Source organism: Delphinus delphis, chromosome 1 (genome assembly GCF_949987515.2).
Source record: "Delphinus delphis chromosome 1, mDelDel1.2, whole genome shotgun sequence".
Lineage (NCBI taxonomy): Eukaryota > Metazoa > Chordata > Mammalia > Artiodactyla > Delphinidae > Delphinus > Delphinus delphis.
In genome coordinates, this window is record NC_082683.1 from 97,248,024 (window position 1) to 97,266,202 (window position 18,179).

The 18,179-nt window shown below is 43.9% G+C and overlaps 1 protein-coding gene across 1 annotated transcript; it reads left to right on the plus strand.

The window, feature by feature from the left end:
• Positions 1–1,989: 1,989 nt before the first annotated feature.
• Positions 1,990–16,253, plus strand: CHI3L2 (chitinase 3 like 2). Its single transcript, XM_060008538.1, is given in 11 exon segments — positions 1,990–2,029; positions 4,331–4,532; positions 4,826–4,882; positions 9,898–9,989; positions 9,992–10,047; positions 10,591–10,715; positions 11,170–11,303; positions 12,551–12,673; positions 12,676–12,749; positions 15,203–15,319; positions 16,110–16,253. Coding segments are annotated over 11 exon segments (1,164 nt in total).
• Positions 16,254–18,179: the final 1,926 nt, after the last annotated feature.

Sequence of the window (18,179 nt, forward strand, 5' to 3'; positions counted from 1 at the left end):
TTGGCAGAGATAACAAAGTTGAAAGACGTGCAAAGTCTTCGGAAGGCAGTTTTACAATAACTCTCAAAATTTAAAAATTCAAATACCCTTTGACCTATCAATTCTACTGCTAGGGATTTCTCCTAGAGATAGACTCCTACACATATAAAGAATAGATATTTTCATGGATGTTCATTTTAGCTTTGTTTTAAATAACAAAAGTATCTAGAGATAAGCTAAATATTTATCAATAGGAAGTGATTAAGTAAATGAAGGTATAGCCATACAATGGAATACAATGAAGCCAGTAAAAAGACTGAGTTAGACAGAGACTGATTTGGAAGGATATCTAGGTATATTAAGTGGGAAAAATGTAAAGAAAATGAATATTTTATGCTCCTATTTAGACATAAAACTAGATTTCTTAAAAGGTGAACAAGTATGGCTGGTACAGTGAAGTAGCAGGACGTACCGTTTAGAATCATCAAAGCAACTTTACTTTTGGCTCTGGTCCCTTTAAGTGTGCTGCTCAGTGGAGATGGTTCTACCCTCTTCCTGGATTTTTCTTCTGACTTGCAGGTAATAAAAGTTCTACAGTCAATATAAGTTACAAACACAATTCAGTTTACTAACCAGTCCCAGGTGATCACCAAGACTCCAAACTTGACTGAATGTTAAATCGGATCCTCTTCCCCAGCTCAGCCTGCTATGGGATGCTGCTTGAAACCACCTTCCTTTTCTCTTTTCTTGCTTTACTCTTCCGCCCCCTGATTTTCCATCTTGCTATTTTGATTTCTGAACCAGCTTTAGTCAAAGCCAGGGGAGGGAGAAGAGTGGCAAGAGGAATAGGATAGTTGTCACTTAACTGGTGTGGGCTTAAGAGGGCGTCATGCCTCCAGGGCCTGGCAGATGTTTCAAGCTGACGTTTTTCCCTCCTGAGAGAATTTGTGCATTTTCCTCCAGCCACTGGTTCCCATCTGTCCCTGCTTTTCAAGTATGTCCCTCCAAACAGCAGACTTTCTCTGTTGGGGTCGTATTGCTCTTCCTTGGGCAGAATTTAAGATGGATCCAGGCCAGTTTTCTTTTCTGCGTGTGGCCCACATCTGATATATGAGAAACAGCAGGCTCAAGGCCGGAGAGAAGTATCCTGGGACTAACACAGAGCAAGAGAACAGAGTCAGGAAAAGTGAGAGACAGAGACACACCCACAGAGAAAACCAGGAGACTGGAGAGGTAGTCAGGGAGCAGATCGTGTAGGGCCTTGAGAGTCTGTCTGCACCTTAGAATCTGGGGTACAATTCAATTCTAATTAATGGAGGATCTTCAATAAATATTTGTTGAGGTTTTTGTTTTTCTTGTTTCACTCAGTTCTTGTACTTAAGAACTACACAGTCAAGTTGGGGAGATAGACATGTACACCAGTGCACTACAGTACAGTGTGGAGACATGAGAAGAAATACAATGTTCTGTGAGCAGAGGAGCCAGCTACCCTGGGCTCAGGGAGAAGCAAAAAAGGTTCCATAGAGAAGGCGTCATTGGATGTTATCAGGTAAAGAAGAGCTGTAGGGTAGGACCACCTGGGATGGTAGCACTGTCTGATTAGATGATCAAGAATATGCAGGCCACAAGTGATGTGAATATGGAAGGAGGTGAGGGAAAGAAGAAGGAGACAGATCCTGGATGGTGGAGAAAGGGGATTTGGGAGCCAGAAAGCAGTATGAAGAGGCAACCCAAAGTACCATCTCCTTCCCTTCTCAGGGACCAGATCCCTTCAGGGTGAGACTGGAGGAAAAGGACCTCTCAGTGGTTGTCTCCACTGCAGCTTTTTTTTTGACACTTGGCATTGCACAAATCTGGGTCTCATTGCCAGGAAGTTTCACAAGGCAGATTTGCCAAGGGAAGTCCCCGGAATCTCCTGGACTTCTTCCTGCTTCCTTCCCATAAGAGAGGCTGTTGAAACCTCTAGGGCATAAAAGGCCCAGAGGCATCCCAGGGAAGCTGACCAGGGATATGGGAGAAATCACCATGGACCAGAATTCTGTCTCGCTGGGCAGGTGAGCTCTGGGCTGATAATTCAGCAGGAAGATAATGAGGAGAGAAGGGGTAACATAGGTAACATAGACCTATGGAAGAAGCGGTCGTCTCCTCCTCCTGGGACACCAGTCTCTCTGTTCACCTCCTTATCAAAACCTATCGAGTCAAGGCAACTGCCCTAGGGGACCATCTGATCTTTCCTAGATGGGCAAGGGAGCAGCTGTGGCCAGAGCTCTTCAGACCATCAGGAGTGTTTTCAGTCTGCATTTTCACAGAGCCGCCTCTTATCCAGATTGTGATATACGAGCACTGTCTCGGGAGTCCCATGTTTCATGGGCTCTGCTTTCTGCACATGTTAAAACTTTAGGGAGCCTCACCACTTCTTGTCTTCAGAATGATCTGTTGGGGTAAATGTTTTCTAAAATCCCCCTTTCAACTCTAAAGTTCTGATCCAAAATTCTGGCTTTCATGGTGGCTGGGAATTTGGATGAAGGTGAAGATGACACTAAATAAATAGGGCTATGGGTGAAGAAGGGAAGTTTGCCGGGCCGAGATGGATTATGTCTTAAGGAGGAAAAGGAGCCATTTCATTGTGTCTTTCCCTCTTTCTTCCTGCCTATGGTCTCAAGGCACGCCTGCCCACTTGGAAATGGCAAGAGCATTTTAAGTTCCCTGTTGAAGGTCTCCGCTCTGAGCCCTGGGGGGAGCAGCCCACAGGAAGCTGGCAGTTTGAAGAAGGGCCTGGAGGCTGACTTAACAGCAGATGTGGCAACCAGAATTCTCCTACCCACTTAGCAGGTGTGTGGAGGGCCAGTTCCCTAAGAGTCATGTGAATCAGGAGAACAGAACCCTTGAATCCAGTTTCCCAGCCCCAAAGTCTGTGGAGAAGGCACAAGCTCCAACAGCTGTCATCCAAAGTTTTATCTCATTTTTAACTGCCCTTTTCTCCATTTTCAGACCCCCCAAGTGTCCTAGTGGGGGTAAGTCTAGACAATGTCCCCAGGGTGGGGGTCATAGTTCAAGGAGTCTTGCCTTTTGGGTGAGGTTTCCAGCATCAGGGTCCTGCCCTTTCCTTCCCTTTAGGAGGGTGAATTAAGGATAGAATGATCTCATCAGTCCTCCCAGGGGAGGTGTCCTATGGAGAAGAGGCTGGACATGACCTCAGTCATGAAGGCTTAGCGCACTTCCAGAGGCAGCTCACACTCCTCAATTCACCTTTTGCCTTGTTTTAAGAGTTAGTTGTGTGTACACACGGTGACTATTCATTTCAATTCACCCAGGAGAGTTCTGGTTCAAGCTGGTGCCCCAGGGGAATTATTAATAATGCTCCTTTTCACCCTCCAAACTGTCCCATTGGATGATAAACTATTTGGTCACCTTAACTATATTCAATTCCAGACAAGGCTCCCTGAGTACAGGGACAGCATCAACCTCATTTTAGCTTTCCCAATATCCAGGACAACACTTGGCACAGAGCAGGTGGTTCAATTAATTTCTATTGGATAAATGAATGAGCAAATGAATTCCCAGTCTGGAAAATGTTTCTCTGTAGGGCTGCAGACTCCACAAGGCACCCAGGAGCTGGGGACCTCAAGGCCCTATAAAAAGACCTCAGTAGCTATGCCTGCAGTGTCCAGAGGAAGTGTAGCTATATTCTGCATGTAGGCACACCCGCACACTCACTGCCACAGTCTGAGACAGAGAACCAGCTGCGGCTTAGCAGATTTCCTTCTCACCCACCTCTTACAGTTTTAGTGGTCTTGTTGCTTCAGGAAGTCAAGTAGTCAATGAGTTACCACTGCCTGGGTCCCCTGGGCTGTGTCCCTTCTGCTGTTTGGTTTATATCTCTGCTTCATTTTGTTTCTCTTGATGACTCTGCCAGGTTCTGACACTAACATATTGATGACTCTGAGGTTTTGTCCTGTGTGTCTCTTTGTGCATGCATGGCTCTGCTTCTATCTTTTGAGCCTCTCTCTCTGTCTCTCTGTCTCTCTCTCTCTCACCCACTTCAATGTTGTGTGTATCATCTCTTTTTTTATCCACTGATATTTCTGTGTCATTCATCCATCCATCCACATTGAATCTCAGTGCTCTGGGGATGAGTTCCATAAGGATGATATCTCTGTCTCTCATTGTATCTCTTAACTGGGGTCTGGATGCTCAAGAGCCAGCACTGAGGGCCCAGGTTGAATGACCCTCAGAGGCTCTGGCTGAATAAGCAAAGGAGGCCATGGTTTTGGGGGGAGAAACTTGTGGCATTCTGGGCTCTGAGGCCACCGCACTAGGTTCCCCATTGGCTCTCTTCCCTCTACTCCAGGATCTGCCTACAAACTGGTTTGCTACTTTACCAACTGGTCACGGGACAGGCAGGAACCAGGAAAGTTCACCCTTGAGAGCACTGACCCCTTCCTATGTTCTCACCTCATCTACTCATTCGTCAGCATCGGTAACAACAAGGTCATCATCAAGGACAAGAATGATGTGATGCTTTCCCAGACCATCAGCAGACTCAAAACCAAGTCAGTAGGATAGGAGTGGGGAGCATCCAGGGTGGGTTTTGGGGGAGAGAAGATAGTTCTAAACTGGGCCTAAGGCCTTCTAGCTCCATTCATTCATTTGTGTGTTTATTCAAGTGTTTTTCCTTGGGTATAATCCTGATGCTTCCTGGTTTTCTCCCCCATGCCTCATCCCTTCACTGAACTTAGTTGCTAAACAGCTAGAGCCCACTTACCCATAATCTAGTCCTAACCCTTTAGGCAAAGTTTTCCCTGGCAGCCAGTAAAGAAATAATCAGCTTATTATTCTACTCCAGGAATCCCAAACTGAAAATTCTCTTGTCCGTTGGAAGGTATCTGTTTGGTTCCAAAGGGTAAGACCACAATATCTCTATTTTTTGTTTATTCTGCCGTGTAATCTCTAATCATCACTGCTTTTCCTCCTCTTGAAAAGAGACATTGAATTAGGCTTTAGAAAGGTCCTCCCTTGGCTTAGATGGCAAAACTGATCTGAATTTTGTCACAAGTTGAGGCATAGCACTATGTTTACTTGTGTCTTGGAAGGAACTCTGCAGGAGCTTAACACAAGCTCAGATACTTAAGTCGTGGGAGAAATTGAACTGGAAGCAGTATTTGGTAAACTTTCAATTATTTACATGAAGGTTTTTCACCTAATGGACTATGGGGAGATGCAATTTGTTTAAGGGTTTTGAAGGTTTGACTTTGTACCATGGGGGCGGGTCATGTAGGTGACTTCCACATAAAACCAAGTCCTTAGCAGCCATCAGGGGACCTTGATTTCCTGGGTCATGGTTGTACAGCTGGATGGCCTAGAAGTGCAAAACAGCATAGGGGCAATCAGGTCTGTTTTGCTTAAAAACAAAATAGTTATTAATATGAGACATATATTATAAATTATAATTCCTATTCACAGGAAAATGATACTCCATTTGCATCAAGCTAAATAAATACAAATACGTAAGGAAGAAAGTCACCTTTTTTTGCAATTTTTAAATGCAGTTAATCTAATTTTGAATTTCTTCTGCTTTAATTTTTTTTTAAAGTGCCAACATTTTAAAAAGTCCAGAGATCTTAATCTCAGTCAGCAGAGGCTTTCCGCTTTCACGAGAAGTCCGGTAAGACATCTTTCTCGTGTAGCAGGTCAGTACTCTTTACAGCTGGAGTAAGCAGAGGAAAGAAGTAGCATTAGAAGACCTATGTAGATGAGTGACCTAGGGAAAGTTAACTCACCTCTCTGAGCTCAGTTTACCCATCTGTAAGATGTACATCACAACATCTACTTCATAAGGTGCGTGCAAAGACTTCGAATGAGGTAACGTATGTCACGTGCCTGACTTAGTTATCGACCAGTAAGTGTCAACTTTTTCTTCTCCTTTTTTTATACTGAATATTTTCATCTATGAAATAAGAGGGCTGACCTAATTAATTTCTAAAGTCTCTACCAGCTCAAAACTTGTAGAATAATTAGTAAAGCAATTTCTACACACATAAAGAAAAAAGATCAACCTACCTAACTTATCTGGTTCTGCATTAACCTCACCATGAACTCCTTTTAATTATTAATGGGTTTTCATGGCAATTATCCATCTGATTCCCAAATTCTCTCTCATTCCTAATACCTGCTTATCTTTGATTCAATTAAAAATATCTTCATTCATTCATTCTTACATGCATGCATTCATTTATTCAATAATTTATTGAGTACTTATTGTATATTAGTTTAGCGGTTAAAAGTAGGACTTTGGAGATAAACAAATTTGGTTTGGCTTTCTCTTTAGCTATATGCAAGCGGCATGCAAGTTGTTTAACTTCAGGCAATTTCTTTTTTTCTTTTTTCTTTCCTTTAGGCAATTTTTTTAATGTCTCTATGCTTCAATTAAAAAAAAAACTACACAATGAGGCAAATAACAGATTCAACCTAAGGATGAAGTTGTGAAGACAGGCAATGCAAGCAAACTGTTTAGGTAGTGCTGATGTGCAAAAAGGACCTAATGGTTGCAATAATTATTGTTGTATATTAACGTTGCCATTATTATTAGGTAAATGCCAGGCTTTGTGCCAGGTGCTATGCAGCAATACTTAAAAATATGTAATGCACAGACTTGCTTCTAAATTTCTAAAGAATATTTGTCTTTCCTAAAATTGGAGGTTTCTGCCCAGAACATCAGATGCAACTGCTCCCTAAAAGAGGTATCCTTGCTTTTCTTCTAATCACTGTGAGCACTTCTGAAATATAAGAATAAAGTTACAAACCTACTTCTACCATGTTTTTCAGATAATAGTCCAAGTTTTGCTATCTCCTCCACTGTGCTGCTGAGATACATGCAGGAACCAAATCCTCAATTTAATTTTTTTTTCTTTTTTTTTTTTAACATCTTTATTGGAGTATAATTGCTTTACAATGGTGAGCTAGTTTCTGCTTTATAACAAAGTGAATCAGTTATACATATACATATGTTCCCATATCTCTTCCCTCTTGCATCTCCCTCCCTCCCACCCTCCCTATCCCACCCCTCCAGGCGGTCACAAAGCACGAGCTGATCTCCCTGTGCTATGCGGCTGCTTCCCACTAGCTATCTATTTTACGTTTGGTAGTGTATATATGTCCATGCCTCTCTCTCACTTTGTCACAACTGACCCTTCCCCCTCCCCATAACCTCAAGTCCATACTCTAGTAGGTCTGTGTCTTTATTCCTGTCTTACCCCTAGGTTCTTCATGACATTATTTTTTTCTTAAATTCCATATATATGTGTTAGCATACGGTATTTGTTTTTCTCTTTCTGACTTACTTCACTCTGTATGACAGACTCTAGGTCCATCCACCTCACTACAAATAACTCAATTTCATTTCTTTTTATGGCTGAGTAATATTCCATTGTATATATGTGCCACATCTTCTTTATTCATTCATCCGATGATGGACACTTAGGTTGCTTCCATCTCCTGGCTATTGTAAATAGAGCTGCAATGAACATTTTGGTACATGACTTATTTTATTTTATTTTTTTTGCGGTATGCGGGCCTCTCACTGTTGTGGCCTCTTCCGTTGCAGACCACAGGTTCCGGACGCACAGGCTCAGCGGCCATGGCTCACGGGCCTAGCTGCTCCGCGGCATGTAGGATCTTCCCGGACCCGGGCACGAACCCGTGTCCCCTGCATCAGCAGGCGGACTCTCAACCACTGCGCCACCAGAGAAGCCTCATGACTCTTTTTGAATGATGGTTTTCTCAGGGTATATGCCCAGTAGTGGGATTGCTGGGTCATATGGTAGTTCTATTTGTAGTTTTTTAAGGAACCTCCATACTGTTCTCCATACTGGCTGTATCAATTTACATTCCCACCAGCAGTGCAAGAGTGTTCCCTTTTCTCCACACCCTCTCCAGCATTTATTGTTTCTAGATTTTTTGATGATGGCCATTCTGACCTGTGTGAGATGATATCTCATTGTAGTTTTGATTTGCATTTCTCTAATTATTAATGATGTTGAGCATTCTTTCATGTGTTTGTTGGCAATCTGTATATCTTCTTTGGAGAAATGTCTATTTAGGTCTTCTGCCCATTTTTGGATTGGGTTGTTTGTTTGTTTTTTTGTTATTGAGCTGCTTGAGAAATGGAAATAAAAACAAAAATAAACAAATGGGACCTAATGAAACTTAAAAGCTTTTGCACAGCAAAGGAAACCATAAACAAGACCAAAAGACAACCCTCAGAATGGGAGAAAATATTTGTAAATGAAGCAACTGACAAAGGATTAATCTCCAAAATTTACAAGCAACTTAATTTAATATTGATTGAAACAAATGAATTCAAGACTCTAAATCTGTCTGGGGATGGGAAGTGTTGTGAGAGGTGGGAAGTGATACAAGTCAAAGGATATGTCCTCTGGAAAATACCAGTATCTTGTCTATAGCTTTGCATTTTAAATACTGTTGGTGCCCTCTGTGTGGGCAGCTAAGAATCAACTTCCTGGCTTAAGAATTCTAGTTCAGATAAAAGCTCTTGAGGGGCTGCTGCTTTCAGGGTCCTCCTGGCTTTTCACCAGAAGCCCTGGGACTGGGGAGATCTGGGTTGCTAATTCGTGCCTGGGTTTATTGTTTGGGGAATGTGAAGTCCAGCTCTGCTTTCATGAAGCTTGCCAAAATGTGATCACTTTGAGATAGATGAGGCAGGATCAGTATCTTCAATCCCAATGTAGAGATGGCCAGACTGAAGCCAGAGAGCTGGTTAGTGAACAAAAGGTCACTAGAAATGACTGTGACCTGGGACTTGAACCCAGATTTCCCAATCCTAAGCCCACCACACTGCAAACTGCTTTCTCAAGGGTGTAAGATGTTAAAGAAAACCAGAGCTGGACAGTAATTAAAGAGGTAAAAATAGCTTTTATTCAGGAAATATTATAAGAGGGGAAAGGAGACCTCAGTATAGTACTGGGCTCAATTCTGGATACAGCAGGGGCAAGTGGGGAGGTATAGCCAAGGAACAGGTTGCAGGTGCGGGTTGGTGGATGGAAAAAGAGGGAACATTAGAGGTAGGGAGATTCTTGCTAAACTAACTCAACAGAACTCTTGCTGAAGGCAGGCCAGGGTGAACAGATATCACCTGGGGGATGGTAGGGGAGGAGGAATTTGATCAGATATTGAAGAAGATCTGATATCAAGGGTGGGGCAGTGTCATTAAACTGACTTAGGATTCTCTTTTTAAACATCTTTATTGGAGTATAATTGCTTTATATTGTTGTGTTAGTTTCTGCTGTATAACAAAGTGAATCAGTTGTACGTATACACATATCCCCATATCCCCTCCCTCTTGTGTCTCCCTCCCACCATCCCTATCCCCTACCACCAGGTGGTCACAAAGCATGGAGCTGATCTCCCTGTGCTATGCGGCTGCTTCCCACTAGCTAGCTATTTTACATTTGGTAGTGTATATATGTCCATGCCACTCTCTCACTTTGTCCCATCTTACCCTTCCCCCTCCCCGTGTCCTCAAGTCCATGACTTAGGATTCTTGCTAAAACTGCACTCTGCAAAGATAGGCACAGAAGTCCAAGGTCAAAGTCTAGTTGAGAAGAGGGTTCAGAAGAGTCTGGCTAAAGTTTGGTCAAGGAGCGTCTTTGTTAAAGGCAGCTCCATTACCCTGCAGAAAGGTCTGCAGAGAACCCAATTGTCTTCTGCCCAATCCAATCAATTTTCTGGCCCAACAATCCTTCCTCTCCTCTTTTGTTCCAAAAGAGGCAGGGGTTGGGATAGATAAGTGGTGAGAAAATATTGGGGAACGGAAGACTAATTCAGGATTTCTGTGAAAAATATGTTGTACAATGGTAATTACTTCCTCTTTCCAAAAACACTTGTATTGCTTCTACCCAGGTTCCACCGCATGGTTGATTCTTCCACATTACGTTTGGAATTTATCAACTCTGTAATCCTGTTTCTGAGGAACCATAACTTTGATGGGCTGGACATAGCTGGATTTACCCAGATCTGAAAGACAACACTTGTTTCACTGTGCTGATTCATGTAAGGCAAACTCTGTGGTACCCTTAGTACCTTAACAAGTGGAACCCATGGCCACACCAGAAGAAAAAAAGGAAGAGATTGGCTCTGGCTTGAAGACAGTCCCTTTCTTCCAGAAGCCCCCACTGATGAAGGAAAAGCCCTTGGTCCTAGTTTAGGGCAAGGACAACATCAGAGAACAGAGCCTCCTTATACAATAAACAACACTGAAACAAAGCAACACCCACATAAAAGATTGTGGGACCATAGAATCTCCTGAGCACTGAAAGAGTCTCACAGATGTTCTATCAGATAGATTAGAGAATCCATTCGGAGGAAACTCAGTTTTTCCTGGGTACAATGTGACTGGTTGTCCTCCTACCTAATGTGTAGATTTCCTGACCACAAGGCAGGAGGCATCCCCATATGGGAATGGGGAGAAAAGATTTGATCTTTCCATCTAATGCTGTTTCCATCTAGAAATGTCCTATCAAGCAAGAACTTTAGCACTTTCCTCTGGGAGGGAAAATTGACCTCTTATGGGTTTTTTTTTGTTAGTTTTCATAGGAGTTAGCAGAAGCCTTTCAGTAGGATTTTGTAAAGTCCACCAAAGAAAGGCTTCTCTTGACTGCAGGAGTTTCCGCAGGGAGGCATATGATTGACAACAGCTATCAGATCAAGGAATTGGTAAAGTAAGTGCATTGGAGCACCCCCTCCATCTCTCTGCCTCCAGCCTGGCCCATGCAAGTGATGCATGCCAGTATGTCTGAGGGATGAAGGGAAGAGGGAGAGCATGAAGGTCACTATCCTAACCACATCATCTGGACAGGAACTTTTCCTCTATGGCTAATTTCAATCCTTCTAACAGCATCCAAAGCCCTAAACAAATATGTATACAGTTGACCCTTGAACAAAGCGAGGGTTAACCCACATGTAATTTATAGTTAGCCCCTTGTATCCATGTTTCCTCCACATCTGTGGATTCAGCCAACCACAGACCATGTAGTACTGAAGTATTTACTGTTGAAAAGTACCCTTGTATAAGTGGACTGTGCAATTCAAACCCACAATGTTTCAAGGGTCAACAGTAGTTGCTCCCACTTCTGCTCATCACAGAATCTTTTCCTTTGCTTTTTTGCAATCTAGAGAACTGGATTTCATCAACCTCCTTTCCTTTGACTTCCATGGGTCTTGGGAAAAGCCCCTCATCACTGGCCATAATAGCCCTCTGAGAAAGTAGCAGCTGGACAGAGGGACAAGCTCTTACTACAATGTGGAGAGTTATAAGGAGGAAGGGTGGTGGGACACTGGCTGTGGGGCAAGCTGAGGACAGTGCAGCTTGGCCAGAGTTATTTCTGTCTTGAACTGAGGAGGGGATGTGTTGTCAGAGGGACTCAGGTAACCCTGGAAGCTGGTGAGAACAGGGAAAATGCTTTGACCAGGCACAGTAAAATGTCACCAGGAAAATGTCAGAGGACCTCATATTTGAAGCGCCCTAAGCTTTGTCTCTGGCCCAAGGTGTCAGCCACCCCAGTCTTCTCTTAATTCTCCATCTTTGATGCATTTCCTAGTGCCCACATGGATGTACAGGACTTGGTATTCTGCTGTGTCTGTCCACATTCCCCATTAATTTGATCTTCAACATAATCCTCTGAGGTTGGCTGGTCAGGAAGCATTACTCTCACTCCACAGATGATGAAATGGAAGCCTGGCAAATTAATTGGCTGTTCAAGGTCATGCTGATGTGAAGGTCCTGAAAAGTGGTGGCAAATGAAAAATGCAAGGGAAAAATGTCATTAACCAAACAATTTTATTGTTGTGGTACATATATAGAGATGTGTATTCTTAAAGTTGGGTGAGAGAAAATGTTGTCTAGGTTGCATATTTCCAGGCCTTCATGTTTAAAATTTAAAAATGGGTCAGTCCAAAGCTGGGTATTCTGATTTCTAGTCTGGGGTTTTCTAGAACTCCGTATGATTGTGTCACATCAAGTTCCCTTCATTCTTTCCTCTCCATTGATTATCTTTAAGGGTAAGGAGACATATCCTCATCTTCTCTAACCCCTTATTCTGTTCTGGAGGGCAGCAAGGCCCCAACTAGCCTCTGACCTCTTACCTAGCCTCTTGGGTCTGATGTCATTGTGAGGCCCCACAGACTAGGGTCTGATGGCCACCTCCCCCCACTCCCGCTTTCATCAGTAACACAACTAGCCATAGTGTAGACAAACTCCATAGGCAATTGACTCAAAGGGGAAAGAAAGATGGCGACAACTTTGATTTCATGTTTTCTAGGTCACTTGCCTGATTTCTTTCGTGACCCATTGTTCAGTTTTCTTTCACGATTAGAAAAAGCTGAATTGGTCTCAGTGCTGAAGAGCATTAAGTGCATTAGAATAAGCACTCTGGTTCTGGTGGGACCCTCCATAACCACTGATGTAGAAAGGGAATCAAGGAGTCACTTCTGTGAATTTGGGCTGGAGGCTCAGAAAGGTCTGACACCTTTCTTTCCCATACACACTGTGCCTCAGTCTACTTCTCTTTCTAGAAATATGCTGTGGGATACTGGATAAACAAAGGGACACCTGTGAAGAAGGTGGTCATGGGCATCCCAATGTATGGACGTTCCTCTACACTGGCCTCTGCAGAAAACACTTGGGGGCCCCTGCCCCTGGTCCTGGAGCTGCTGGCCCCATCACCAAGTTTTCAGGCTTCCTGGCTTATTATGAGGTACCTGGAACTACCCTGTGCCTTCAGCTGCCCCTTGTCTCTGGGTAGGAGTTCCAGCTTCAATCTGACAATAATAAAGTGTCACATCCTGAATGCTGGGAAGGGAAGTATGGAGTACTATTGGAGCATGTAAGAGAAGCACCTCCCTCTGACTTGGGAGGGGGTCGGTGAATGCTTCCTGGAGGAAGTGATGTTAGCTGACATCTGGAGAGGAGGTGGAACTAGTGAGGAGTGGGGATGTGTGGAGCAGGTATGGGAGACTGAAAGGGGAGACGGTCCTAGGTTTCTGACTTGGGCAACTATGTGGATGGTAATGCCATTTTTACTGAGTTGGGATAGGAAGGAGCAGAGTGGGCATTGGTCTCAATCGTGAGATCAGTTTTGGTCATTCTGAGTTTGAGGAGCAAGTGGGACATCCAAATGCCTGTGGGACATATAGATAAAAAGTGAGTGGTTAGGTGTATGGGTTTGGATCACAGGAGGTCATTCTGTGCTAGAGATGTAGATTCTAAAATCATCAGCATAAAGACGGTATTTGTAGTGACAAAACTCAAGGACCTCCTGCACCTAAGAGATAGGCAGAAGAGGAGCCCACTAAGGAAACTGACAAGATCAACAGAAGCTAGGCAGAACCCATACTGTTCTGTGCCAAAGACCTTAGAGAAGAGGGTGTTTCAAGAAGAGAGGAGTGGTCAAATGTGTCAGATTCTGTCCAGAAGTCAGACAGACTTAACATCACAGAGATAACAGTCAAAGGTGTTTGGCTGATTAGACCATCATTTCTTTCTGCCCCTCAATCTGGAAAAAAAAAAAAAAAGTTTTTTTTTTAATGTATAGGAAACACTAAGAATCAAACAATAATTCAACCAACAGAAACTCTTGGGACCCTGCCATATCACAAAGACTGGGTACTGTGAGAGCTAGAAATAAGTAATTCTTCATCCTTGTCTCAAAGGGCTTACTGTCAAGGTGGAAAGAATGTAGAGTGCATTCATAATATAACTAGTTAAATAAGAGTTTTAAAACAGGGTAACTATGGGGAATTCCCTGGCGGTCCAGTGGTTAGGACTCCATGCTGTCACTGCTAAGGGCCCAGGTTCAATCCCTGGTTGGGGAACTAAGATCCTGCAAGCTGTGTAGTGTGGCCAAAAAAAAAGAAAAAAACTTTAAAAAACCCCAAAGATAACTATAATAGTTAATAAAATTATGTAGGTATTGCAAAATGAGATGTGATTAAGTGGCCCATGTGGAGGGTCATGAGTTCAAAGATGGGTAACAGGGGAAGAGAGATACATGCTGGCCCTTGAAGGATGGGAAGGAGTTGGATCAGGTAAGGAAAGAATAATATCTTACATCTTGGTTTTCCCTTGGAGTCCTAGTCTAGCCTCTTGTCACTGGCGTGAGCAAGCTATAAACCCCTACTGAGGGACTTGGCATCCACTGAAGTACTCAGTGAGTGTAATGTTCAATTTTTCCTCTCTTCTCACACAGGGGAATGATTGAGGCACCTTGTTCAGTTGGCAGGGGGAAAGGGGCATGGGTCACCATGGTAATCCTCACTGAATCATTTAATATAAGGGATAAGAGAAGTCAGTGCTCAGAATCTGCCGGTAGGATTTTAGTACGGACCACTGGATACACAGTTCCCTATTTCATGGAAAATTTAATTTGATTGTTCAGTTTACCACGCTAGATCATTATAATTTTGACAAACTGGTATTTGCTTAAATATTCAACTTTCCATTTTCTACCCTCTTTGAGGCAAACGCGAGTGTAAATAATCTAAAAAATGTAAGCAAGATCCAAAATGAGTTTTCTACGTGATCTTAAAATACATTTTTTTCCACTGAAGATTTATCTCTTTTAGTAGCTCTTACTTATGCTAACAGAAAGGGAAAATAGCTGATGATAAAAGTGGGGATCCCAACACAGGCACATTGGGAAGGGGAAAGGGGTGAGGGAGAGCAGCGGGATTGAAGCAGGGATAATCTACAAGGTGGGGGAATGATGGTGATTGTCATTGTAATGTTACATATTTATAAAGCACTGTACTGTTTTCAAAGTTGTTTTTTTCCTAACGAGTGTTAGTTCATTTGATCCTAACAACAATATTGTAAGATAGGTGTATAGGAGACATAATTATAATAGTTTCCATTTTTCAAATGAAGACGTGGGAAGATTTACTGGTCAGTGCTGAGGTCTGATGTGGAACTCAAGTACTGTCTGCCCTCTAGCTGTTTGCGGCTCCTCCTGATGAGGACTTAGCACAAACAATTCCCAAAGGTTCACCTTGGACCATCCATTCTGTATGCTGTATCTGGTCATTTCTCTCATTGATCCCTGGAGTGAAGACTCTGTTGTCCCCAAGACCCTAGTGTCTTACCTGCCCCTTCTATTTCTAAATTTCAAGAAGAACCCATTACTGACCCTCTTGTTCCTCCTTCCCCTGCCAGATCTGCCACTTCCTGAAAGGAGTCAAGATCACGAGGCTCCAGGATCATCAGGTTCCCTATGCAGTCAAGGGAAACTAGTGGGTGAGCTATGATGATGTGGAGAGCGTGGAGACCAAGGTAGGTAGGCAAGAGGCTCTGGGACAGCAGAACACTCATGCGGGTGGGGAATGGGGTGTGAGGTCAAATGCCTTAGTAGTCTGTGTGGAAGGAAAGAAGCCTCTGGGGCTCCATTCTTGGATGGGATCCAGTGGCCTCTGTGGCTCAAACCTAGTAGTGACTCTAAGCCACACCTGTGAGCACCTACAGTACATGTGGGAGAGGTGGAAAGGACGCAAGGAAGAATTAAGAATAAGGGGAGAAGCGAGGAGTGGAGAGGAGGTAGGAGGAGAAGGGAGAGGGAACAAAGGAGACATTGGTGTCTATATAGAGTAGTTACCCACCCAGCTGATCATCTCAGGACAAACCCTTCCATCCTTCTTATGGATTACCTCTCTAGGAGACTCCAAATTTCTGAGCCTACCAGTTCTTAGATCTTGCTAAGACCTTTGCCTTCCAGGCTTAGAGCAGGACAAAGGCATCAATGTAATTGACAACCCAATTGTAATTCAAATCTTGCTAGTGGCTTCCTAGTTCCCACTCCTCACACCGGAGCCTCTAGTGTTTCAGAGCCTTCAAGAACACTGAACCTAGGGTGTGGTTATTCCATGAGAAGTGGTTAATAGTGGGTGGCCTTCTCTTCATTTTATAAGCCTCCCTAAGTGACCTTTCCCTTCAGGGAATCCATGACTCCATAGGCTATAATTCTACTTCTGCACTCTAAGCTCAAACCCTCATCTGAACCTGACTTGGGTCTTGGGCCCTTAACAGTCTCTTCTAACCTCTGTATGCCCTTCTGTGTCACCCTCAGGTTCAGTTCCTAAAGAATCTAAACCTGGGAGGGGCCATGATCTGGTCCATTGACATGGATGACTTTACCAGCAAATCCTGCAGCCAGGGCTCCTACCCCCTCTTTCAAGCTGTCAAGAGAAGCCTTGGCTCCCTAGGAAGATAACAGAGTCCAGGACAGGCTGGGAGTGGGCGGAGAGTGGGCAGAGTGGGACACAGGAGACTGGGGGAGATCATCTTCACATATTTGGATTGATCCATTCTTATGTCCTTTGGACCTTCTGCCTTGTTTCCTTATTGATTAGGCTGGTTCTGTCCTTTTGGTGGGCTTCCCATAGATTTAAAAAATATAACAGTAATAATTTGGTTACTATTTATTGAGAACAGTCTGAGCTAAGCACTTTCTTTTCATGTAGAGTGGGCATAAATGTTGACTCCACCACAAAATTATCAGCCTGTTTTAATTTTCTAAATCAGAATAAATCTGATTTTATGTCCCCCACTCACTGCTAAGAAATCCAATCTCAGTCGTTAGCAAAGCTCCCTCCCTCTCCACATCCACAGTTGATCTTACTTTAGACATTCAGGAGGTCTCATGGTCATCATGGATGACCAAGCTCACTATTGCCTTAACGGCAGGTGGTTTGGCTCTGCTCCATCCCGGGGTGCCTGGTTCCCCAGGTGAATCGTACGCATATCCTCTTGTGCAGGTGAGAGCCGTTGCTGACCAACCAGCTGTGCTGACATCCATTGCAATGGAGGAGCAGGAGACTGGGAATCACTGCAGACAGACAACTGGAGAGGACTGGCCATGTCATCCTGGAGAAAGGCCCAGAACAGTTTGAAATCTCCTAGACTATATGACTGGGCAGCAGCTTTCCAACTCTGAACATCTATGGCTTAGTAACTTGACTCAGGCCTCAGGTTACTGACTTGGGCTTTGAAATAGTCTTTCTTTTGTACCCAGGTTTAACTCGTAGCTGAGCAGGCAAGGAGCTGCCTGCCCCTCCTCTGCAGGAATTCCTGAGTGAGATTCTCAGAGGTTAGAAGAGGCTCTCCAGATGTCTCTCCTCCAAGCCACCCCTTGACTTTCTCTCAGACTTCAGACTGGGCCTGGCTTTATTCTCCTGCAGCTGCTCACTTGTTGTCCTGAAGCACAATAAAAGAAGCATTTGCTCCAGTCAGTGTGGCCTCATTTGTGCAATCTTTGACCTTCTGGTATAAGGTTGTCCTGTCTCACCATTTGTGGCACCCAGGGCTGGGGTACAAATGGAGGCCTGCATATCATATGTCTAAATATTTAAATGAGCCAAGTATTAAAATATGGTTTATATTCTTAACAAGTATGATTTCACAATGACCTAAAAGACCAGGTTTGAATTCATAATTCTCCGACTCCTCGGAATTCTGCACCAGCATGCAGCAGCTTGTGCTCTTGGTTCCCAGCCCATGTGCAACACCCTTCTCTTCCCATCTCCATCCCTGTCCCACAGAGCAAGGACCTCACGTACACACTTTGCATCCAAGGTTTGTCTACACCCTACCCCACCCCAACACACACACACACACACACACACACACACACACATCCTCTAGCAGGTGTGTTCACACTAGCATTGTGTTCACACTCAGAATCATGGGACCAGGAAAAAGGGCTGTGCAGGCCCTGAAAGTGGGCACAGGCTGTTTGGGCTATTTGAGCAGGAGTCCTGGGTATCTGGATTAGGGTTTAAAAGAGCAGGGATGTGGGCTTCAGGTGGATGTGCCCTTAGCCCTGCAGTCTTCTCACCTCACGGGGAGGGGTGCGGCTGGAAGAGGACAAGAATGGAGCCATCAAAAGCAGGGGGTAGCAAACTGCGGCCGATGGGTCAAATCTAACGCACTGCTTGTTTTTGTAAATCAGATTTTATGGGAACACAGCTGTGCCCATTTTTGTTTACATATTGTCTATGGCTGCTTTCTCTCTACAGTGGCAGGGTCAAGAACTTGCAACAGATTCGGTATGGCCTACAAAGCCTAAAGTATTACTATCTGGCCCTTTATGGAAAAGTTTGCAATTCTTCCTCTAAAGCATGGTGTCCGAAGCAGGGAG